The sequence below is a fragment of the Eutrigla gurnardus genome, assembly GCF_963514095.1.
Source record: "Eutrigla gurnardus genome assembly, chromosome: 12".
Lineage (NCBI taxonomy): Eukaryota > Metazoa > Chordata > Actinopteri > Perciformes > Triglidae > Eutrigla > Eutrigla gurnardus.
Window position 1 is genome coordinate 6,465,039 of NC_139926.1, and position 24,468 is coordinate 6,489,506.

Sequence of the window (24,468 nt, forward strand, 5' to 3'; positions counted from 1 at the left end):
GTCCGTGTAGTGAGGAGGCCGGGGGGTTATTGACTTTCACACATGGGACTGCTCCCAACCAACTACTTTTATTGCATTTTTGTTTTGTTTCAGTTTCAGAGTCATTTTAAGCCAAACCAAAAAACTAAACTGAGCAAAGTCGTTTTGCCGCCTAATCATAATTATATAGTTTTGCAGCATTTTTTGTTTTTTCAAACTGTTTAAAGTGGCAAACATAATTTAAGCATAATAATACATAATAAACAGAATTTAGTTGTATGGCAATATAATCATGTCGGAGACAGGGTTGGATACTATATGCATCGTTTTCTTTCACATTTATTTTAAAGCCAAGACACCCCAGTGGAGTTAAACTCTCCCCATCGGCAGTCCAAACACATCCACCTTGCTCCTGTGCATCTGCAGTAACGGCTGGCAGGTGATGGAGGATGAGAGATTGTGTGATTTCCTCTTGTGCAGAGAGAAAAGGATTCCCAAAGAGATCTTACCAGGAAGCCACGGGCCTTAAACAGCCTGTCGGGGATTACTGCAAGATCTGCTCTGAGCCGGGCTGACAGAGAAATATAGCTTCCAACACATCCATGCCTCTTTTATCAGCCGTGGCAAGGAAGACGGGCATGTGGGACATTTTTTCTTTCTAATTCCTTTCTCTCTGTTTTGGGAAGAAGGGAATGGAGGTGAGGAGAGTAGAGGCGGAGGGCAGCGTTCCTTCTTTCCATCAGAGATGCAGAGCTGAGGACTTCTGCCAACGAGCAGAGCTTTGAAAGTGAAACGTAAGAATGGCAGATCACAGAGGCCAAAGAAAAATGATATTCTCCTCGTTACGACTCCCCCGGCCAGGCCCTTTGTTGTGGGGGCTTCTGCTTTTAACTGGAAACAGGTCCAGGCGCCTCCTGTGTTTCTGCAGTGTCCCACACACTCACACACACGTGTGCATGTGCTCGGGCGTACGGTGCGATCGGGCACACTCGCATTCAAGCCCGCCATCATTTCCCCACCAGCTAAAGCCTGGTGACAGCTTGTTAAACCTGATGCCACATGCAAAGCCTCGCTCTCGGCGGGATCTTTGTCCTCACCTGTCTGCGAGGGCGGAGGGCGGCCAAGTGGGGGCGTCCCACCGTAGATGGCAGGTGGAAACCAAAGGCTGCTTTGCAGGAACAGGAGAGGAGCCTGCACCGTGATCAATCTGGCAACACCATCCTGTTCTCTCTCTATCTGACACTGGAAAGTATGTGAGAACCTGACATCTGATCTGGTTACCGAGAGTTGTTATCAGATGCATCCCATTTAATTTGATGAGACGGAGAATGCAAAATATTCTCAACGTGCCATCACCATTCTGCATCACATGATCGTGTCCTTTGAGATCAAAAGAGTCACACACTGTGCATGTGGAAACAAAGGCTCGCTCCTCGCTATATGATGAGTTTGCCATGTTGTCGTGCTGTCCAAATGTTTAGTGAGAATTATGAGACCCTATATAGTGGACTCAAAGTTTCCCACAATTCATCTTGAAAAGTCACTGACTGAGGATTTTATACCATCATGCATTGCGCAACATTGCAGGCTGAGTGGAGTAGATAGTCACGACACAAGCGGCCACAAAGTACTTTTATTTATTCATTCATTTGGGAAAATAGACTTATTGCCTCCTCATCGACAACAGTTCTTACCTTTCACAATAAAAGCCCTAGATATTTCCACAGTATCACCAGGGGAACATAACTTCACTCAGAGTATTTCAAGAAGAGGCAACTCAAAACATTAGCGTACACTAAGTATTTATTACCATAAAATATGTTTGTATTTGCAGTTGTTCTGGCACATTTTAAGAGAAAATGAGCGTCCGAAATTGTTTTTTCATTTTGCCGATGAGTTCACTATACAGTCCTCTACATAAAACTCCCTGGATGAGGAGTGAGGAGTGAAAGAGTGATTTCAGATGCAACCAAAGTCTGCATAATGGCCCCGTCATTGTCTCTGCTTCATTTTCACCGTTGGAGCCGCTGGTTCCCACAGAGTCGAAGTGCTGGAGCTCTGATCCTGTTTCCCTGGTTTGGATGTTTTGTTGTACATTAAAGACTTTTAGCCTCAAATAGATAAAATGTAATTATATCTCCTTATGCAGATGAGGTGAGACTATTCCACTCCATTTCAGCACCTGTTCCATGAGATCAGATGACTCCACATGATAAGAAGGCGGTTTTGCATTAAAAACAGATTTGCTTTTTCTTCAATAAAGTCAGATTACAGCTGTCTGTGTTGGATTAAAATGACTATTTTAAATGGAGCGCTTAAATGAAACACCCCAGAGCCAACTGCAGCACAACATCTCACTTCATCCCTCGAAGAAATACCAACACATACACACCCTAACTCCAAATACATGAACAGTCATGCTTTCCATTTGCTATCTGATACAGCTTGTATTTGTGTGCTCTTTTGAATCAGAGAATGTATAAAACGAATGTGGCGCCACTTTTCATTTGGTAAAAAATGCTTTGTGTGCCCGGCGCCCTGCTCCCATATTTTGGGGGGCGAGGGGCGAACCAAAGGGCGTCAGAGGCAGTGCCAGAGCCTGTGGCCTGGGTGGGCGTAGCGTTAGCATGTGAGCACTCATCTTTTTGGGATTAAAAGACGAGGTGATTGACAACGTTTAGTGTTTCGCTGGCAAGATTCAAAGACCTTATTTTGATTCATTCACACACACATGCATGCTTACACACAGAAACAAATGCGTGCACATGCGTATCCTTCCTGAGCCAACTGGTCATGAGAAAAGCCCACAATTTGTCCAGATTTCATCAGAGCAGGAAGAGTTTAGCATACTGTCTGTAATGCATAACAAATCCAAAGCCCCCTCTGCCAAACCATACAATCAAAGGCCCAGATTTGACAAAAACAACTGCAGTCATCTTGCTGTAAAACCCAGTTATTTGGGGATGAAGGATCTTGGGTTTGCACATACAAGAGCTCCAGTAAAACATATTTAACCTTTCACCTCTTTAATGCTAACTTGAAAGCCTGCTGTTGTCTCTCACTGCTTTCATATTGGCAGTGACACAGTCAGTCAGTAAAGTGATTCCCGCGCCTCTCGCCTCCATCTTGTTCCACATCTGCTGCATATCATTAAATGGAAAAATCCAGTAAAAAATATTTACTTCCCTAAGGCTTCTTGAGTTAAAAATACTTTCCCAGTTGTGTTTGGATTGATTGAGCTCTGAGAAATGGTGACGGTCCTTCTTTATGTGCAGCTGTCACAAATCAGGTGTCTGATTTTCATCAGTCGATCCAATCCTGTGAAAGATTAGCGTTTCACAGCAGAGAGACCAATGTGGAGACTGATTTACTTCCAGGGAAATTAACCGACTTGAATATTAACTTATTTAATCATTATAATTGAATCATTACTCATTTGAAACGGGACATTTAGAGTATTGCATTGCTGTCAGAAAGTCTTTTCTATGCTCTCTTCAAAGCCACCAGACTCCTTTGAAACAAACAGTAGTTTGACCTCTCAGAACACAGGAGATGCTGGTCTACAGGTGCGTCGATCGGTTAGTTTGTTTGTGTTAATTGAGTGTTTGAAAGGTAGCTCAGCTTCACGTCACACAATTCAATAAATAAATTAGAAAAGCCGTTTGAGTGCTGGATGCTGAAAAGCCGACGCAACGCTGAACTGCTGGTTTAAATGCAAATGTCAGAGATTGAAGTAGTAATATTTGCTTTTTGGTGTCGGTTAACATGAGAGTCTACGCAGCAGTTGGTTTCAGGTCCTGTGGCCAAATGTGTCAGTCTGTTGGCTTTCACAGTGACTTGAAATTAAAGAGCACACATTTCCCTCCATTTTGACCTGAAACTATGTATGAAGAGTGAAAATTGTATGAATGAGAGCAAATTAAAGCATTTCTTTTATTAAATGATTTGAAAGCTCCTCCCCACTCTAACTGTTGGCTTCTACTTCAAAGAACGTTTAAAGGCAGACTAGGTGGGGAAAAAAACAGATTTTGACTTTGAATGCATCGCCAAACTAAAAAAGTCCCGCCCCCTTCGTTCAGACCTCTGTTCCAACTTGTCAACTTTTGATTGGACGGGGTTTTTACAGTCCTTCCACGGGCCACAAATTAAACTTTTATTTATTTGTGTCAGGGCATTTCATTTATTCATCAATATGTTATGAGGATTTTCAAGTAATATTACAAACAGTGTTTCTGAATAGAATTACCTACTCAACCTTTAATGTCTAAAGAAGTTTGAATGGGATTTAAATGTTGTTTTACACCCAGAATGTTCAAAAGGAGTTTCTATATGAATATATGAATGAGTAGATAGCAGTCGACAATTCATGAATTTGTATCAAGTTTGAAAGTTTGTCCATTCATTTAAACATTGAACAGAATATGTTGAATATTTCTGAAAGTAGCCTATTAGCACACATGTCCTAATTGAGCTGAGCGTTTAGATGTTTAAATGAAGATTCTAAAATTAAATTAATGAAATATGAGGAATGAGTAAGATGATGAAAAAAATGACAAATTAAAAGTAAAAACATAAAATGTAAATGGGGAACGTACAGGAGAATGTATGGTGTGATGTTTCCAGCATTCACGCCAAATAATACATCATACCTGTGAGTCATGTTCTGACAGGTAAAATGACTCCTACAATATTACATTCTCACAATTAAACTACAAGGTCAATTACTCTCCAATGTATTGTTTCCAGACCAAAGCGTCACACCTTACCAAACATAAACCGTTACAAAATGACAGTTAGGTTCAAACAAACCTAGTTTGTAAGGTTTAGTGAGAAAATGCTTCATCACTATGAAATTGAAACAAAAGTGCTTGGTTATGATTATGTTTTTATGTTCGGGGACACAGACATCAGTCTCCTGTGTTTGTACCATCCAGACCTACAACCACTTCCGTAGACTCGTTGGAAACTAATTTCTGATACTTCAAGAACAAAAATCTATGACAAAATATGTCTTCGTTTCGATCCCTCGAAGCAAAAATCACAATGCAGTTGTGATTTGTGGGAAATGTAGTTTTTAGGAGCACAGGTTGAAAATGCATACACATATAAATAAATGCATACTATGTGTATGTGTTATTATGCCAGTTTCCACAGTATTTGTCCAGGTAATGCTGATAACATTCGTTATTACCTTTGTCCAAAGAGAACCAAACATTATGATAACAAATTAATGTTTCAGCCACATAAAAATCACAAGTGTCAAACATTCTGTGGCTGCGGATTTACTTAAAAATTGGATTGGATTCCTGCTCCAAGAGGTCAAATAGTTTTTGTTAAAGGAGTCTTTAAGTAAAAAGGTGTCTTTGAAGAGAGTACAGATGACGCCTTCACTTCCCCGACAGCAAGATAAAGCGGTGAAAATATTCTAAATATAGCGTACGTTTAGTTTGATGTTGATTTATCTTTTAGCCGTCTAAAAGACAGCAGCACTGCTCTGTTTCTCCAAACTCCATCTAGATGAAACACTGACTATAAAGTTCCTCACACAACCCGATTTAAAACCATCCAAACCGTCCGTAAAGATATCTTGCTGACATGGTGTTCGTATTAGGAGTAATGCATCGCTGTCGCGGCTTCAGCAATCTTTCACCCGTTTGTCCAAAGCCTCAAACAAGTCTGCAGTGAGGCATGTGACTCCTCCATCACTTCAGTAATGGAGACGATATGTCTCTGCGTTCCTCTGAATTAACTCTCGTCTTTCGTTAACGTGGAACAGATTATCTTAAGTGTGTTCACAGCTGCAATATTTATTTGTTTTTTGCTATTAAAGTACTTGGGTGCTGGTTTTTAATAGATGTGCACAACATTCTGTCGGAACTAACAGTCCCAAAGTGATTGTAGTTGGGAAGGAAAGTGTGAGGCTATTAATATAAACACGATAAATGTTTAAATACTGAAACCACACACTTGGGTATCTCAACTTGCCAAAAACGTTCAGCTAATTTCAGCATTTAAAAAAGAAAAGCACTAAATTATAGCTCGGGGATTCTTCATTGACATGTTGTTTTCATATTTCTTTCCCACTGGAGTCCATAAAAAATGTGTTTATTTTTCACCCGAACGTCTCTGTGATCTAATACTATGTTTTCCAAAGCAGCTTTCCATCTAGATTATATTCTCCAATGTAAAGCACAAAACCAAACTCGGTGCTGTAATACTTCTGAAACAAACCAGACCAGGAAAGACAGACAGTTCCCCTGACCTTTGCCTCAGATCACGTAATAAAAATGAAATGGAGGTTTCGCCCGTTAAATCCCAGACCACTTTGTTCTCCGAGGTAAACAGTATAAATCGAAGACTTTTTTTTTGTATCGGCTGAATCTCTGGCAGCTCTGCCGAACAGCCCACTTATCCAGCATGTGCAAGGTATTATTTGTATGTGTATGCATGTTGCCATGGGTGTTTGCACGTATGTGTCCGCCCACAAATGATCACACCTGCCTGTCTCTATTCAACACCATCCAGTTTCAAGCCAGGAGGAGACGTGAAGGCCAGAGACATCCCTCAGTCATGTATAATATATAGCGGCTGTGGCCTCTTCCTCCCCTCCAGAGGAAACAAAAAAGAAGCAGCAGGAATGAGTATGGAGTTTGGTTTGATTCTAATTGGTCAGGTTATTATTGATGCGATTTGCATAATCTGCACGAAGGGAGCGGCGAGGCTCGGAGAGAGATCTGATTAGAGAAAATGTCACAGCGGATTCACATTTCAGCAGCAACTGATTGGACATGAAGCTTTTCCAAATGAGCCTCCAGGACACGTGAAACGTCTTCAGATGACGAGGAGGAGAAGAAGAAGAAAAGATGTGGAAGAAAGAGAAGAAAACAGCGAAGAGGAGGGCAAGCGGGGGAGTATTGTGATCCCATTCTTATTTCATGGAGACACTAAATCAAAGCTCGCTGGATTTCCAATGATCAGAAAGAATCATTCCAGAGTATTTATTACATATTGTGAAGTGGAAGAGCTGCGCTCTCCATGAGTTTTATGTGTCTTTTTTATTATCATGAAGTCTTTGTGTGTCCCAAGTCAAGTTCAAGTATTCACCCCAGTAAAAGGGTTCACACAGCCAGGCATGAGGACGCGGAGTTATGAGACAAGTCGAGCTTTTGTGCCCCCCCCCAAAAAGAACTTCAAAGGTTTTTATTCTTTTATTATGGAACTTTATTTCCTTGGAGAGAAAATAAGCGATTATTCAGTGTTTTGCTGAAAGGAAGAAAATGACAACAGCAGACACACTAACGATCTCTGAAGCTGCTGCGAGGCACTTTCCTCGACACCACACTATCCGTCACGTTATTTTCAACAGTGATTTCACGTCTAATCTGTCACTCCACACGCCTCAAAGACAGCAGGAAATCTTCTGATTTGCACTGCAAGGAAAGCTACACTATTAACACAATGGTTGTGGGGGAAACTAGTGTATGCTCACATAAAATACTACACTCCGTGTCAGATTTTGAATGTTTACAACTTTCACGCTCCTCCCCCACGACCACCGAGCTCCTTCCCCTCGACTTCATGCCCTTTGAAATCCCTTAAGGCCCCCACACACCGCCCAGACGTCCAACTGCCTTATCCGACCACTCTCCGCCCACTCTGTTGCCTCTCGTCTGACCCGTTTGGCAGAAAAGTTGCGTTGTACACACCGCTTCGACGTGCTTCCGACAACACAGCATATGTGTTCCCGACCTCGTCCGAGCCTCTCCAAACGCTTCAGACGTCCAACGGTTGGGCCGGTGTGTTCCTGCCTTTAGATCACGCCACCTTTGAAACGCGGGTCCGATGTTGACTCTGGTTTTATCACGGGCACCGTCGCCATCTTTCTTTTTTTCCTTCTTTTACACCGGTGTTTTCTTTTCCTTGGTTGTTTTGGACCTCCTCGTTTCGGTTTTTAACCGAGGAATTGGAAGCTTGTTGCTACTTCCCTCCACCTCCCCCCTGTGATAGTGGTACGACCCGAGGGGGGAGGGGCTCTGTGTGTGCGCGAACACAGCCCTGCATGCTGATTGGACAGGATGATCCGGGCACTGTCGATCTTTGCAAAACAAACAACAGGCTCTTCGTGCACGTAGAGGCGTGCTTTTTTTTCTAAAACCGGATGATTTATGTTGTTCTATTGGAGCATAGTGTCAGCTTCAGTGAATATGATAAAAAAAAAATTGCCGACTGGGACTTTAACTTTCTACTCGCGGTGGATACATTTGCAAGTGTGCATGTTTTATCAAGGTTGCGACAATAGCCAGAGACTCCTGATCTTCATCAGGACTTTCAAACTTGAGGTCCGACAGATCAACATTTACATTTTTGGATGCTAATATTTTAACAAATCTACTACTTGCATATTGTTGTTGTTGTTGTTAGAAAAGTCCATTAACAAGATCATGATAAAGCCAATTAGCCATTGATATGTTTGGCTCCTTTAAATGCAATTGTTCTTTTTAAAGAACTGAACAAGACTCTTGTTTTAAGCAGGAAAACACGTATCCAGGAGGTGAAGAAGAAGAAGTTTCCCTCAAACATGACACAGAAGAAGTGGAATCTAACCAGCTGTGTATGACTGTATGTTCTGATGCAGCATTGAGATTACTATTAGATGACACACTAGATATTGTTGCGTGTTAATAGGAGATGACAGTTGACTGTAACAACAGAAAGAACTGCCAACTGTCTTGACTTCCTGCCGAATGTCGCCACAGATTTAGAAAACTAGATGTCGAGCCTGTCAAAACTCTGCTCCTCTTTAAACTGAAGCTGTAGAGATAAAAACCGATGAAAAAAGACAAAAGATGACAAAGATGACATGCAGGATGCTGGAAAAGCTCCAGTATTGTTCTGGTGCTGCACTTTATGGGTTGATCGGTCAACCACCTTAAATCTGACTCATCCGTTATCCTGGATGAAACAGGCCAATATGCAGAGTGAGCTATGGCAAAGTATGACCTGACCCATGTACTAAAGTGTGTGTGCGTTTATGAAACGGTGGTCAGAAAGGTCAGTCTAGGTGTGTTTACATGACAGAACATTATTATTAGAAACACTGACCCACTCTGCATGCAAATTCAAAGCAGGACACGTTGGATTAATAAAGGAAATCAAGTCCTTATGACCAATATCAAATACAGACTCATGACATTTTGCAGAATGAGCCATGTCAAAATATTCAAAATGCATTTCATGTGTTTTAGACAACAGTAATGTGTGCCATTTTTATCTTAAAAGACCCACAAAAATCCACATTTAAAGTTGAGCTAAAAGGAAAAATACCTCTTTAACCCATAAGATCACATCCCTCTTCATATTGTGCACCTATTGAACAATATATGCTGGAAAATTAAAAAAAAAAAAAATTGATTTCTTTCTATTTCAAAATGGATCAAAATCCAATGTTTTTCTTCCTGTTAAAAGGTTGAGTAGGTGATTTTATTCAGAAACACATCTGGATAAAGTAAATACTCTGACATTAAATAGTATTAAAATGAATTATTAAAGGCATTTGTTTTTCCAGATTCTGCATGTTTACGAGGGATTCTAATTGCTTGAAATGATATATGCACATCAGCCAAGAAGCCAGGTAGTCTACACGCAGAACAGTGTTTTTAAATAGGTTATTTAGTCCTTTTATAAAATAATTTTACTTTTTTATAGATTCCAGTTACTTGCAACAAGCCAGGATGTTAAGAGGAGCCAACCACTGTTTTTCCATTTCTGTTTTTCAGTGTACTGTGGGGTTTTCTGCCATGTCGGGCCATCTTGCATGTGTTTTTGAAGTGTGGTTTAGTCCCATTAGCTTGCTGGGAATAGGTACATTTGAGTGTTTTTGGTGGGTTATTTTATACTTTACCTATGTAGCTGTTTGGTGACAACTTCCCTGATGAGGCATGACTCTACACTAAACCACCTTGGCGTGCAGTTGAGCCCACATTGGTTACTTTTTATTTGGTTTATTTTCTTGATTGGTTTTTCATTTTAATGGTTACTCAACCCATCCCATAGTCCATGGTCTTGTTGTTTGTTGTGATTCCATGCAGGATAAAATATTCATCATTCTGTATACGCAGTCTCTGGTTCCAGTTTATACTGGGTTTTATATTGAATAGCACCTGGTCACACTTATATCATGACATTGATCATGTGTTATGTCCCATATGTCTATCCTGCTTCACTCATACACATGATAGACACTCTTGATATGCTGATTCAGCTCAACCTTAAAGCTGCTACGAGGAACTTTCATTTTGTGATGGTTTTAGCGGTCCCTGTGGACAAAAGCAGTAGTGTATGATAGCAGCCAGATTCCCTTTAGAAATCCTCTCATTTGACCTTATTCTAGGATCTGACAGTCTGCCCTGCTAATTTCTGGTTTCTGGTCCTGGTTCTCCTGTCTTCCCTTCCCTCCACCAGGCAGGTTGGATCCCAGCGGGGACCGGCAAAGCTCTGCTACTAACCGGAGATGGCACGCCCTCCACCTCCTGCTAAAACGCTGGAAAGCAGGTCTGTCTATGGGCGGGTCGCTGCCTGAGCCCCCGCTGGAGTCTGAGCTAAAAGAGTGGTCAACCTGCATGATTTGGAATTGGACCCTGTGGCACAGATGAAACGCATTAAGAATTATTATGAAGGAATAGCTGATGTTCCCACCAATGGTCTCATTTAGGTCTTATAGAGGCATCAGAATTAAACGGAGACATTCTCTAACCAGTTTAAAGCTCCTCGCAGTAACTTTAAGCAACACAAATAACTTGAATTTCAGATGATAACTTAGAAACCTGGTGTCAAGAGATGAAAATGAAATAAAAGTGGATTGAAAGTCAAAAGTCATGTCATATCCAACTAAACTTTTCATGGAAAGTATCACGTCATTGTGTGAAGTTTTCTATAACTTCACAGGACAAGACATACGGATAAAGACGACACTGACATTCACCACAAAAAAGCAGAACTTAGAGGGACGAGAAAAAGGCAGCGGAGAGAGCGAGATGGCGTTTATGTGCAGCGTGGAGACCAAAGTGAGAGTTAACGTCTTAATGCACTCATGGAGGAGTTCAGAGTCGTCACGATGGCTTCAAGCACACTTCAGGGAGGAACGAATCGTTCACCCAAATAACACTTTCACACAAGACCACCAGCCCTTTGTTGGATGTGAGCTAGCCGTCCGCGGCTGTATGGATTGAATCATAAGAGTCTGAAGTGGCGTGACTGTGAGTTATGCTCAGATCTCTTCCAGACATCAAATGCTCTGGACATCCATCACTCAGCCGCTACATGACATTTACAGCCACTGATGTGTTCGCTCCTTCGCCTTGGCTTTGGCAGCCTGAGCAGCGCTGCAGCTACACACTCAGATATAAAGAGAGAGCTTTTCTCAATTAAAGTGTTAACTTCTACATTTGAGCTTTAAACAAATCTAGTTTGACCAGTATTTCTCATTCTAAAAGGCCCAAAACTTTTGAGTTTTAAATATTTTGACTCCTATTTAAATTAGTACATTTTCAGAATGATGAAACTGTGGTTCAACTTTAAAATGATTTGATGATGTTAGAGAAATCCATGTTGTAATCTTCAGGTGAATAGACAAATAATTATTTCTATACACGAGACATTTATAATATATATTTATTAAAACAATTATAAGATTTACTCTGACTTTAGGCTAACTAAATACATCAGCCTGTGGTTTGATAATATAACACATTGATTCCAATTTATATTAACTAGTTTTAAGAACGTTTGACAAGCAATTGGCATTATTTTATTATTAAGGTGGTACGTGATGATAATTTCAAGAAAATTCATGAAACAAGCAATACTGCTTTAATAAATGTGATTGGGTTAAATCATCTCTAGGAGGAGTTAAAGTAACAGCACAACCTTCAATTCAAAATGGCCGACTTCCTGTTTGGTTTACAGTATACCTCCAAGAGGCTTCTTTGTACGACTTCACGTGTCACGTATACCGACCAAGTTTCATACGTGAAACCCACCGTGGCGGCTGCTCAATTAGAGGCCATTTTATCCCTCCAAGCTGGAGACCCATATCAGATCCTTCTTCTTGGTCAGATAATGTCTTTTACACCACTCTGCTCTTTTTCTAGCCGATAAATAAATACATTAATAAAATGTGTGTGAAAACCGTGACTGACAGCCATCAGGACCGGCCTCCCTGCCGAGTTGAATGACTTTGCTGGGTGAACGTGTCGGCGGACTCTGCTGTATTTAGTCTGATAATAAACCTGGGAGAGCCTCGGCAGGGCATGATAACACCTTGACAATTCAACACACATGTGCCGCGGCGTGCTGGGCCGCAGCCTCGGGGCAGAGCCTCCGCCAGCATGTGGAAGAGGTTTTCCACTCAGCTGAACGTCCAGTGCCTCCAACGCGGCGGCCCCGGAGCCAGATCCAGCTCCGCGGCGTTAGGCATCGAGACCAGCTGCGGATTAACACAATTTGCACCTCCTCTCGCGGTGCAGGTAACACCCACACCTCCCCGCGGAGGTCCGACGCGTCACATTTAGCCTTTGGCTCCACCTTCGCAGCCTTTTGTACTGAAGCCAAAATACAACGTATACATTTCCGACACACACACACACACAGAAAGACGGACGTCTCTCAAGGAGGCAGGTTTTGTTACAGAAGATATTACATTTACAAAGAGTAAATTCAATTCAAAAGCCGTAATGAAATAAGAGCGAGAGAATCTAATTTAACATCACTGCACCACGGTGCTGTTTTAAAACGCTTGAACAACTTCTCGAGGCGCTTTTGTTTTGATACGCCGTGGCGTTCGCGTTCTCTCTCGATCCATCACTTATGGGTGGGGACCCAAACATAACAAGCTCATGATATCAAAGGTTGGGACATCTGCGTTTTATATGTAAAGACCCTCAAAACACCTGTCAAAGTCCACACTCCACTTGACAAGTTTGACATTTCCAGAAAGAGTCCTGGCACCTCGCAACGTTTCTGTTTGTTTTTCTCTCGAGCCTTTTGTCTCCTATATCAAAATATATCCGTGTGACACAACTGAAATAAAAATGTCAGGCATTCACACTTTTAAGGGCTCCGAGGAAACAGATTTGTATTCAAAATAAAAGCTGGCGTTTGCATCGCTGTTTTTGTGAGACGACTTTACTTAAACAAGCATCCGTCAGAGACTCGCAGAGGTAAAAACGATGAAAGAAAGAAAACATTCGCACACTGACACGATGAAGACGTACATTAGCTAGCGCGCGGAGTTTGGCAACGGAATTACGATGGAGGGCAAAATCGTGTCAAGCTACGTAAAGGCCTTAACCACCAAAGACGCCGCATGCGACCTCAACAACTTGACCTTCCAGATGTGTGTGTTGTTAGTGTGAGGAGAGAATACATTAGCAAGTTGCCTGATATTTATTGTCCAGATATATACAAGTATTTATTTGAAGAATAGCACATAACCAGCCGGAAGTCTTCCCACTCTGTTATCTGTGGTCACGTACAGAAACACCAGGACATAAACTCAGAGGTTTCTCTTTATTCAGCTTTAAAATCAGAGTCGACGCGTTTGCGGTGTTTGGGTTCAACGAGTGACCGTGTTAACTGGTGACTCCGCTGAATGCTTCTGTGGTTGCCCGTAGTGACGACAGCTGCTGAAAACGTGACCAGAACATGTAGGTGTCTCTTGAAAAGTCGCTTTTAAATTCATCTGTGTTTATGATCTACGCAGGACACATTCAGCTGAAAGGCACCAGTTGACAAACACCTTCGTGGTCTTGATCCTCTCAGGGTTCTGTAGAACCGGAGTCGGCTGTCGGACTGTCGGTTCTGCAACAACCAGCCACTGTGATGCCGTTTACGCTTTTAAAGCTACCCCGCCTTGATGGCTGGGGGCAAAAAACGTCACTTCCGCTTGACCACAGGGTGACGATGACATTAAAGGGTCGATGCACAAAGACATTCACGAATGTTATTGAAGCAGGGTGGAGGGGAAGAGAAGGAGACGAGAGAGAGAAGGAGGGGAGGAAGGAGGAAGAAAATCAAAGGAAGGGATGGAGGAAAGGAAGGAGAGAAAGATGAAGCAGTTGGAGGAGGGGAGGAAGGATAAGTATCTGTTGCTCCTACAAACAATTGACCTCGGTGAGCTTTCGGTGTTTTTTGGCACACATACAGAGAGAGAGAGAGAGAGAGAGGGAGAGAGAGAGAGAGGCCGGGGCTCAGAGTGCTGACGAGAGGCTTAGCTGGTGTTGAGCCACTGTGGGCGGAGCATCACACTGGGAGGGGGAGGGATGGAGGGGGAGGTAGGATGTGAAGGGCTGGGGAGGTGGGGGGGCTGGCCTGCCCTCTGACACCAACCTGTCAAATGAGAGGGAACCAACACGTAGGCCTGCCAAAAAGCTCAGGTGAAGGTAAGACGCTGATTTCATCCACTTTAGTAACTATTTATTCACACCGTGTGCATTTTACTGCCTTCTATTGTTTACCTTTTGGCCAAATGTTTACAGACAAATTCCTAATAGCAACAAGGTGTGAGGAAGTGTTTACGGCTGATGGTGAACAGCAGCCTAGCCCAGTGGGACAAAAACAGAATAACAGAAGCCGGTTACAGCTTCACCTTGTTGGGCTTTGCTAACACACGCCAGGTATTCTAGAAATCCACCTGGACAATGTGTTTCAGCAGCCATTCAGCTGGACTAAACCAGCGACACCATTCACAGCGTCCCACGGGACCGAGGCTCACATTCATCGTCACACACACATGCAGCCAGGCCGAGGCAAACAGGCCTGAACCCTCACAGCAGCAGAGAGTCACAAAGCCGTGGTCAACAAAGTGCTTCCTCACTAAATGATGAACATGATAGCACACTATTATTAAACACGACATGTTTAGAATTAGAACTAGGGATCACATGAGGCTTATACAAGTATTATTTTAAAAGGATTCCTTAAAAATGTAAATACAGTAAAACGGAATTGTTATAAAACAGTAGTTTTCCAGTTTTTATTCTAATATTCTTTATAGAGGTTTTCTATTCAATTACGATATAGTGTACATGTTTTCCATCATTTTTTCATGTTTTAATTGTAATATTCTTTTATAGAGGTTTCTATTCAAGTCCGAAATATTCTACGTTTTCTAGTATTTTTTTATGTTTTTATTGTAATATTCTTTGATAGATGTTTCTATTAAATTAAGATACCTTGTACATATTTTCTAGTATTTTAAAAATATTGTATCTTCTTCTATAAAGCCTTAATATGACTTATGATATATCGTACTAAACATATTTAACCAGATTCCCATTCTAGCTCAACCGTACCAAGCGCACACAAAGCTGAGTCTTCCTTCAGAGTGTTCAGTGCTGTCCTGACATGAAATGAAGGTCTGCGTGTGTTAACCTGTTTTACACATGTTGTTGAATGCAGCTTTAAGTCGGTATTGCACTGCCCTCAAGTGTTCACAGCTGATACTTATACTGTTGTGTTTATAACTAGAGAAGTTTAACAGTATGATGGTATCTGTATGTGCGACTTTGGTCAATATGAAAAGAAACTTCTGGTTGTAATTGGATATAATTATATAACTGTAATATATCATAGTAGGGATCATTAATGATGCATTACGGTGAGTGTTGTAACTGTCTAGTAGTAGTTTCAGTGAAAGTCATAGTAAACATAATACAATAACAAAGTAAGTACATTTATTCATATAGCGCTTAACAAAAATCCCCAGGCTTCATACAATAAAATAAAAAAATATTAGAATTCAAATTTTAAAAAGTAAGAAAAAAGGGGGAAACTAAATACTAAAATGTGCACACACACACACACACACGCACACACACACATACAAAGTATAACGGTCTTTTATATGAGAATCTAAGATGTAACATAGTCCAAGTTCTTCATCATTTTCGAAGGCAGCTGTGTTGTTGTTGTAATATAGATATAGAGTATATAGAGTATGGGCAGTGATGGTGCTCTCTGTTGTGGACTGTTACAGGTTATGAGTCTGTCAGGAGAGAAGAAGTGCTGCTGAGAGAGAATGAACATTTGCAATCTGTAAGTAAACATCATCTCCGTCCTCGCCGCCTGTTCACATGTATGCTCCGACAGGGACATTTTTTTTTTTAATTGACGAGGTTGAGTTTTAATTCATAACTCTTCAATAACTCAACATGTCCAGTCATTAATCATGTAAAGATATACTGCCAACTTTTAACTTGTTTCTACAGATACTGTGTGAAAATTGTGCAAATTATAGTAATTTTATTTTAACTGTTTGTTGTTGTAATTGTTTTTCTCCATTGGTCAATTCTATTGGTCAATTAATTTACACATTTTCTATCAACTAATTTGTTGATATTTTATTATTTATCAGTCAGTTGATTGTTGAGTGGTAAAAAAAAATTGGGCCACATGAGTGACCTATTTTTGTGATGACTATTAGCAGTCGTACACACAGACTTACGAATATAATTACTCACTGGCATGTTTGAATTTTTATCAACTGAACTGAATGATTTAGGACATCTTTCAATTTGTTCTGATATTTTATAGACCAAACAATGAATTGATAATAAAACAAATTGTTTGTTCCACATAAGACCATTTCAATTCATGACAGACAGCTAATAAATTAAGAAAGCAAGCCTGCACGGTCTTATTATCAGATCACAGCTCATTGTTGTTTTTCAAGGAAATCCTCTGTAAAGTTACACACAAAACCTCCCGCTGTTAATTCATATTGTTTGTATCCTCTCTTCACATGATATAACAGCCAGTGTGTATGGAAAACTATATTCATAACTATGTTTTCATTAGTAGAAGTGAGTGAGGGGTTTTAGGTTGGTTGCAATCTGCAACCTCACCACTAGATGTCAGTAAATCCTACAAACTGACCCTTTAAAAATACTTTCACATCAGTTTTTTTACACACAGATTGTTGTTGTTGTATACAAGTGACATTATTATTCAAACATTTAGCTCATGTTTTGCGTCTGTTTTAGTGTGTTTTTTCTGAGTGATATTATTTATGTTAAATTAAGTAAGTTTTTCTTTGCAGAAGAGAGGTTGTATCTCAATGGGACCTTGTTAAATAAAGAAATAATATATATTAGAAATAAGTAATACAACATAATTATAGAAATAAATGAAAAAAGTGAAAATAAAATAGCCACGAATGCTCCTAAATTAATTAATGATTAATTAATTAACCCAGTTTGACTGATGTTCTGTCAGCAACCCTTCACTGACATGAATCTAAACGTTGCTTTGGTAATAACCTCGAGAACAAACGAGCTCAGTCTGTTCAGTTAGTCTTCAGGACATTAATTTTAGTCGAATTGGGTTCTTATGTGCAAGAAGTGATGAAATAAAATGCTGTTAATGGACACTGATGTTCACAAGCAGCTGCCTTGTTGAGAAAAACTCATTTGAACTGTGTTAAAACTCTCAGGACAAACATTTGACTTACTCTTTATTGTTTTCTTCAAACAACTAAACACTGGGGAACGGAGTTTCCTTTTGAATGCCAGACGAAAATGTAAGTTAATTTAAAGTCGTGAACGCAGCCTCACCTGAAGGCACCAACCGCCGCGTGTTCCTGACAAACCCGTCCTAGCTTCCGGTGCGGTGCACGCGCCGCTCCCCCCCTAAAATAAATAATTCATATGTTACCGGTTAGAGAAGCGGAGAAGTCGTCTTCAGCTCCGCGACGTGTCTCGCCGTGGGAACTCAACCGGAGGGAAGCAGTGACGGGAAACAGGTCGGTTAGCTTAAACCAACGTAACTAGCTAGTTGTGTCTGATCAAACCTGGTACTTGTAGTCCAGTTACACGTGATTGTTTAGTTTTTAATTAATTTAAAACACGGAAACGTTCATTTAAATAAAAAAAATACTGTTGTATTGTTATATACTGTATTTATAATATATATATATCTTCAGTTTGCATACACTGTGTGCAACTTTTTATTAGAAAATAATTGAAACTGTACCAAGCTCCTTGATTTTATATCACGATCACCCTGGCCAAAATAAATTCATGTTATCCCAATATTCATCAAAATATGGTTAAAATTCTCAAATGCACTAAATCATAGGGGTATCACTTCAGATGAAAGGAATAATTGTATTCTGTTACGGATGGGACACATCTTTTTTACTGCACATCATTTTAGTGAACAAAAATAAAGTAATATTAAATAAGATCATCATAATTTGTAGGTCTCCCTACATACTTTTTTCCTGTATATTTTAAAACAGGATCTATTTTTTTTACTGTCCACCATGATGGCGAGCGAGGCAGCTTCTTCAAGTCACTTGACGATATCTATGATCATCCCCATAATAAAAATTCACCACGATCAACTTATTCTGATCTGCGATCCAATCCTATATCGTACCATCTCATGTCCTTTTATGTGTAATGGAGGATTTTTCAGTTTCCTCTCTATGCATGTGTTAGCATGTAGGCTGTCCATGTATGTACCATCTGGACCACAGAGCACTGTGTTGGACGCCTCTTGTCCTCACTATGGTTGGAGTCACCATCAGCACATTTTCCAGCTTGTGTAAACACAAAAAGAGCAAGGGTCACCCTGAGGTCACATGTCCGCGGCTTTCACGCCGCCTCTATGAGGGTTTGACTCAAAGCAACACCGTGGACACCAGGATTCATCTCTGTTTAAAAACCAAATAAGCAAAACTCCAAAGTAAAATATTTTACTTGCTCAGATGTCAAAGTGTGGAAGCTTGACTGGTGAGTTGTCGACGATGTGATCGCACGACATCTGCTGATAGGAGGGCAGCTTCAGTTTGAGGGGTTCGACCTCCGTCCTCCGTGTAGTGTCATGTGAGAGCGGGGGGGCTTTGTTTATGAAAGATCAAGCGTTTTGTGGTGAGTCTCGAAGCTGGACGTTCTTGCATTTAGAGTAGTTTTCTTCATGTTTCAGTCCTGTTGCTGCTGGAGCCTGCAGCTATTTGTCTCACATGCAAAGCAACAAATCCAGTTTCCAGATGATGCTGCATGGGTCAAAATTATGAGACGTGACTGGAAATAAATAAGTGATTATGCTTAAGAAAGCCTGCAGTGTTTAGCCTTGTGTGAAGAGCATGGTGACATGACCGATCCTGACGTGTGGTTTATTGATTATTCGATAAGAAGTAGGAATTCATGGTAATAGTTGATGATGCCTCTTGTTTTATTGTGCATGCCGATATCACAGTGTCAAATTGAAAAGGGATGATCTGTGTTTCCAGAGAGGGCGGTCGCTGTGCAGAGATGGCTATGGTATGCCTGACAGACTTTGAGGAGTATGCTAAGGAGCATCTCTCAAAGGCCACCTGGGATTATTATGCAGCTGGAGCAGACGAATGCTGCACCAGGGACGATAATCTACTGGCTTATAAAAGGTACGGTGGGAAACATAAAGTGAACCCAGACGTTCAAGGTAATAACAAATACACATTTCAAGTGGTGTGAAACCAAAACACGATTTATGTGCGGATGATTCACCATCGGGAGGTTGATGTCATTCATGTTCAGATAGATTTAAACTGAAGGTTATATGAGGACACGGCCTGTCTGTGAGAAGGGTTGCATGGACTTGAGACTGCTGTAACTGATTTCTGTTTACAGTCTGTGTGAATGTGATACCAGGCGGTTACACATTACCTGGCTGCACTCTTTCTCCAAACCCCCCGTCGTGAATTAGGGAATGGTTTTAAAGATGTTTTCAAAAGATGTTTTTCATCCTGTCATAATGTTTCCTTCACATTCCTCTTGGTGCATTCCTGGCAGCGTTCCTCGTGTCTCCATACAGACTGATAGAGCGCTGCTCCTCACTGATGGTTTCACACACACAGGAATAAAGTTTGGGCTGTGTGTTGGAAAGATATCTCAAGTCGTAGCTCTGGGGGGAAAAGAAATATGACTTGTCAGGCAAAAACAGCATGTTGTCATATTAAATCCAATAGTGGAATTTAAGATTTTGTCAACAGGTTGTTCTGCTTCCATGAAATGTTCGCATTCAATGACACAGGGTTATGTCAGACTAGTCTAATGTGATACAACACATTTTCTAATTATGTCAAGTCAATTTTTATTATTTAGTGCCAAATCACGACACTATCGTCTTTAATTGACATGATCAAGTATTTGGGGCTCTGCAGAAGGAAAACCTCCTCTTTAACGGGTAGAAACCATGAGCAGAACCAAACACTGGGCAGGTCTGCCTCAACCAGGAACATCCTGCTGGATTGAAGAAGACTAAACTCATGTTTACAATGTTTACTGAGATATTATATCAAGTGAGAAGTAGCTTCATTTTTTCATAGACTTGCAATCAGAGGAGTCGCCCCTGAGGGGCAGTAGTGAGCATGCAAGTTAAAGACCTGAGATTGACTTTATTTTCAGAACCGGTGGTTGTTTTCTTTGGGAAAGTATCCTGCTTCGTCAGGCAGACGCCGCCGACCATAAACAGCTTCTCAGTTGATTCTACAAAATGTTTGATATTGTGATATAAAATACATGTATCATAGCTCCTTCTACTCTAGCGAGGTCATTCCTTTCTAATAAATCGCCAGCTGTGATTGGCCATGTTCGCTGCCCATCCCTGTTACATGTGGTGTTATTGTTCACGTGTTCATCCCTACATCAAACTCAGGATCCGTCTGAGGCCTCGTATCCTGCGGGACGTGTCGGTGAGTGACACGCGGACCACGGTGCAGGGAACCGAAATCAGCTTCCCCGTTGGCATCGCACCTACAGCCTTTCACTGCCTGGCCTGGCACGAAGGAGAGGTGGCCACAGCTCGGGGTGAGGACGCTCCCACAAACACTGTTCCTACATACTGAGACACACAGTGTACTGTGAATCTGAACTTTTCAGGTCTGCATGTAAAATAAATGTCCGCAGTAATAACCTGTCAACCTCCTCACAGCCACAGAGGCTCTCAACACCTGCTACATCACCAGCACTTACTCCACCTGCTCCGTGGAGGAGATCGTGGCAGCGGCGCCGAACGGTTACCGCTGGTTCCAGCTGTACGTGTACCGGGACCGGAAGCTGTCCGAGCAGATCGTACACCGCGTAGAGGGGCTCGGCTACAAGGCCCTGGTCCTCACCGTCGACGTCCCCTACACCGGGAAGCGCCGCAACGACATCCGCAACCAGTTCAAGCTGCCGCCACACCTCAAGGTCAAGAACTTTGACGGAGTGTTCCAGGTAACTGTGAGAGGGAGAGAGAGGAGAGGAAAACACCATTTATCATAGATATTATATCTGTTGTTTAGATTATCAGTGTATTTTCATGCCAGATTCACTTGTGACACATAGAGACAATAGACCTGAGACTTAAACTATCGTTGAAGATCACAAGCCTGAAAAAGGTTTTCTTACTGAAGCAGTTGGTGACGAGGAGTGAGATGTCAGCAGTCAGAGTATTAAACAAAGTCAGGTCAAAGAGAAGATAAGCCTGCTTGACTCACCACGTCACTGATGAAATATCCCGTACTGATACTGGGTGAAATATTCATACGCATGAAAGATTTTTATCTCCACCAGCACAATCGTGTGTGTATGTGTGTGTGTATGTGTGTGTGTGTGTGACGACATGATATCGGCTGCATGCTGAAGGACCTCCTCAGGGTTGCAGTGATTCACATTTTCTCCAAACACCTTTTTAACTGTCTGTTTTATGCTGCCATTGACTGCCTGCTGACTTCCTAATCACCACTCTTAACTGCTGTGTGATCACACGGCTGGATGCACCTCCGCCTCACAGCGGCTGCTTTGCGACCAGAGACGCAGTGGGAGAAAATAGTTTGGCAAAATAAATGTTTCAAGTTGCGGTGCCGTGCGTGAGACGGAGCTCGGAAAACCAGATGCACGGAGCCGGCTCTGAAACCTGCGTAGATCACAATGAGAGGTTCTGTTGTTTGAGACGAGTGGAGAACAGTCCAGGTGGGGGGTTTGTATTCATTCAACCAAACAGGTCAGCAGAGGTCGTTGCATACGCACCGGGAGGATGAAGCATAGCCTGAGACAAGTCATATCATGAATTATTTGTGAGTTAGAAGTGACTTGTTTGACTTATGTCTTACATTTGTATATGAAGTTGACACTCGTGACTGTGACCTAAAGCAGGAGACTGCAGCCCCAGAGGAGTATGGGATCCCGGCCAACACCTTGGACCCCTCCATCAGCTGGAAGGACGTGTACTGGCTGCAGTCCATCACCCGCCTGCCAATCATCATCAAGGGAATCCTGACCAAGGAGGACGCCGAACTGGCCGTGGAGCATGGCGTCCAAGGCATCATCGTGTCCAACCATGGGGGGAGGCAGCTGGACGGAGGCCCGGCTTCAGTACTTACAGTCCACCTTAATTCTCAAGTTCTATTTCAGATTATTTGGCTTGTGTCAGGTTTATAGAAGTGTCTGATAGTGGTGGGTCCTCGTTGACACACAGACTGCAGAGTGATGTAGTCCAGCACATGAACAAGTAGCTTTTAAACATTTGTCTTTTAAAAAATATACAGTCTTTGTTTAGTGTCACTAGTAGGTTGGTTTCTGTTACTTTAGAACAGAGCAAGGTTAGCTGTAGCCCTCTGTTTACATTTAATGCTAAGCTAAGCTAACTGTGTCCTTCCTGCAGCTTAATATTAGACAGGGTCATGTTGATCCTTCCATCTAACTGTCTGCAAGTAAACAAATAAGAGGAATTACCTAGAAGTCAAACTGTTGTATTAACATTAGTACCAGGAGTAGTTTATAGTATTTTGAAAGTGGATTACCTAACCACTAATGGGAACAATCAATCTGCTGGTTGTTTGTTACCATTCGTAGCAAGGTAATCTCCTTTCAAAATCAAAGTAGCCTTTATAACATCCGGGGTCCAAGCTGAAGTGACATCCCAACGTGTCTCGCTAACAGATCGACGCGCTGTCGGAGATCGTGGACACGGTGCAGGGCAGGATCGAGATCTACCTGGACGGAGGCATCAGGACAGGAAGTGACGTGTTGAAAGCGCTGGCATTGGGAGCCAAGTGTGTTTTCATTGGCCGACCGGCAGTGTGGGGTCTTGCATACAAGGTACAAACAGCTGATCGCTGTGTGTGATGCTGTGTGTGTCTGCAGCCTGGACTCCTGAAAATACACTAGTCACACAATGAAACTGCATTGGGAATTAGGTTTTCCTTTGATGTACCACAAACTAGTTTAGAAGACGTCCAATGTGAGACTGCTGCTAGTGTCCCGTATCAACTGAGTACTTTTGTTGTCGAACCATAACAAATACTTTTGTTGCGTTTTTGTATATTTTGTTTATTTTAAATGCGTGTGTTTGCATGGACATAAAAACCCTGTTTATGATTGAGTTATTGGAATATCCCATTTATGTGTTCGAGCATGTGAACACCAAATGTCCATGGAACACATTCAATTCAAGTTTCTCCGTTTGAAATACAAACACATCTAAATTGGAGCAGATGTGTACAGATGTTGATGTGATGAGAGGCAGACCTTGTGATTACAGGTTCTATTGTTTCTGATAAATACATGTGTCCTTTCAGGGCGAGGAAGGAGTGAGGGAAGTGCTGCAAATCCTGAACGATGAGTTCCGTCTGTCCATGGCTTTATCAGGTGAGAGATGTGACATCAAACCACTAAAACTGAGAAGTGCTTATGTATCTAGAGTTAAGTAATATCCCAACTGGACCAAAACAACTGACGTGTTCATATTGATCTGATCCAGGTTGCAGGAATGTGGCAGAAATCAACAGGAACCTTATTCAGTTCTCTAAACTCTAACGGGCCAGCAGAGGGCAGCACTGAGGAGGACTGATCTAAGCCAACAGTGTTGAACAAGAGCCCGAGTTTCTATTGTGACAGAGACAGATGCTTACAACTGTGTCATGTCAGGAAACATGAAAAACAGCTTCATGCGAGGGAAGACAAGTGAGACGGCGTCTTGGGGAAGTTGAAGGTTGACGGCAGATTAAGCAAGTGAATAAAGAACTTCTTTCTTTTTTTTGCTTTTGGATTGCAGGCGGAGGGAGGCACTTTTAATAAAACCAACAACCTTTTTTGGGGGGGGGTTTATTGTAACATGCTACTGGTATACTGACATGCACTACAGTTTGTGATGCTGATGGTGTTTGTAGTTGAATAAAGATCTGCTGATATGATAAAGATCTGTCGCTCTTTTCTGGATCTCTTTTCAGCAAGTTAACAGGCGTAGCTGTGGAGCAGAAATTAGTCTTTTTGTTCCCCAACAGAATTCTCAAGAGAATGTTCAAGGACAATTGTTCTGTTTAAATGTAAGGGGGATTAATTTTTAAATCACTCTATTCTGTGTTAAAAGTCGAGCTGAAAGGAAACAATCCTTTCCAACCCTTTTAGTTCATATCCACTATTTTAAAACATCTCCAAACAATGAAAAAATTAAATTGTGGTGTAT

At 41.6% G+C, this 24,468-nt stretch overlaps 2 protein-coding genes across 5 annotated transcripts in view; one reads left to right on the top strand and one right to left on the bottom strand.

Annotated features, from left to right (window-relative positions):
* Positions 1 to 24,468, bottom strand: part of lmln (leishmanolysin-like (metallopeptidase M8 family)) — a 429,410-nt gene that overhangs the window by 71,465 nt on the left and 333,477 nt on the right. The window lies entirely within an intron of this gene.
* hao2 (hydroxyacid oxidase 2 (long chain)) lies at positions 14,333 to 24,200 on the top strand (the record flags this gene model as incomplete). Of its 4 annotated transcripts, none has more annotated exons than XM_084022815.1 (9): positions 14,333 to 14,417; positions 16,013 to 16,071; positions 19,271 to 19,423; positions 20,677 to 20,828; positions 20,953 to 21,236; positions 22,158 to 22,376; positions 22,944 to 23,102; positions 23,582 to 23,651; positions 23,764 to 24,200. In XM_084022815.1, 8 exons carry the CDS (start codon positions 16,055 to 16,057, stop codon positions 23,817 to 23,819), a joined length of 1,110 nt encoding a protein of 369 aa, XP_083878941.1. In that variant the 3' UTR covers positions 23,820 to 24,200. The 4 variants fall into 4 exon arrangements, with proteins under 4 accessions (XP_083878941.1, XP_083878939.1, XP_083878942.1 ...); XM_084022813.1 differs by having other exon boundaries at positions 14,335 to 14,417; positions 22,155 to 22,376; XM_084022816.1 differs by lacking the exons at positions 14,333 to 14,417; positions 16,013 to 16,071 and adding an exon at positions 17,690 to 17,776 and having other exon boundaries at positions 22,155 to 22,376.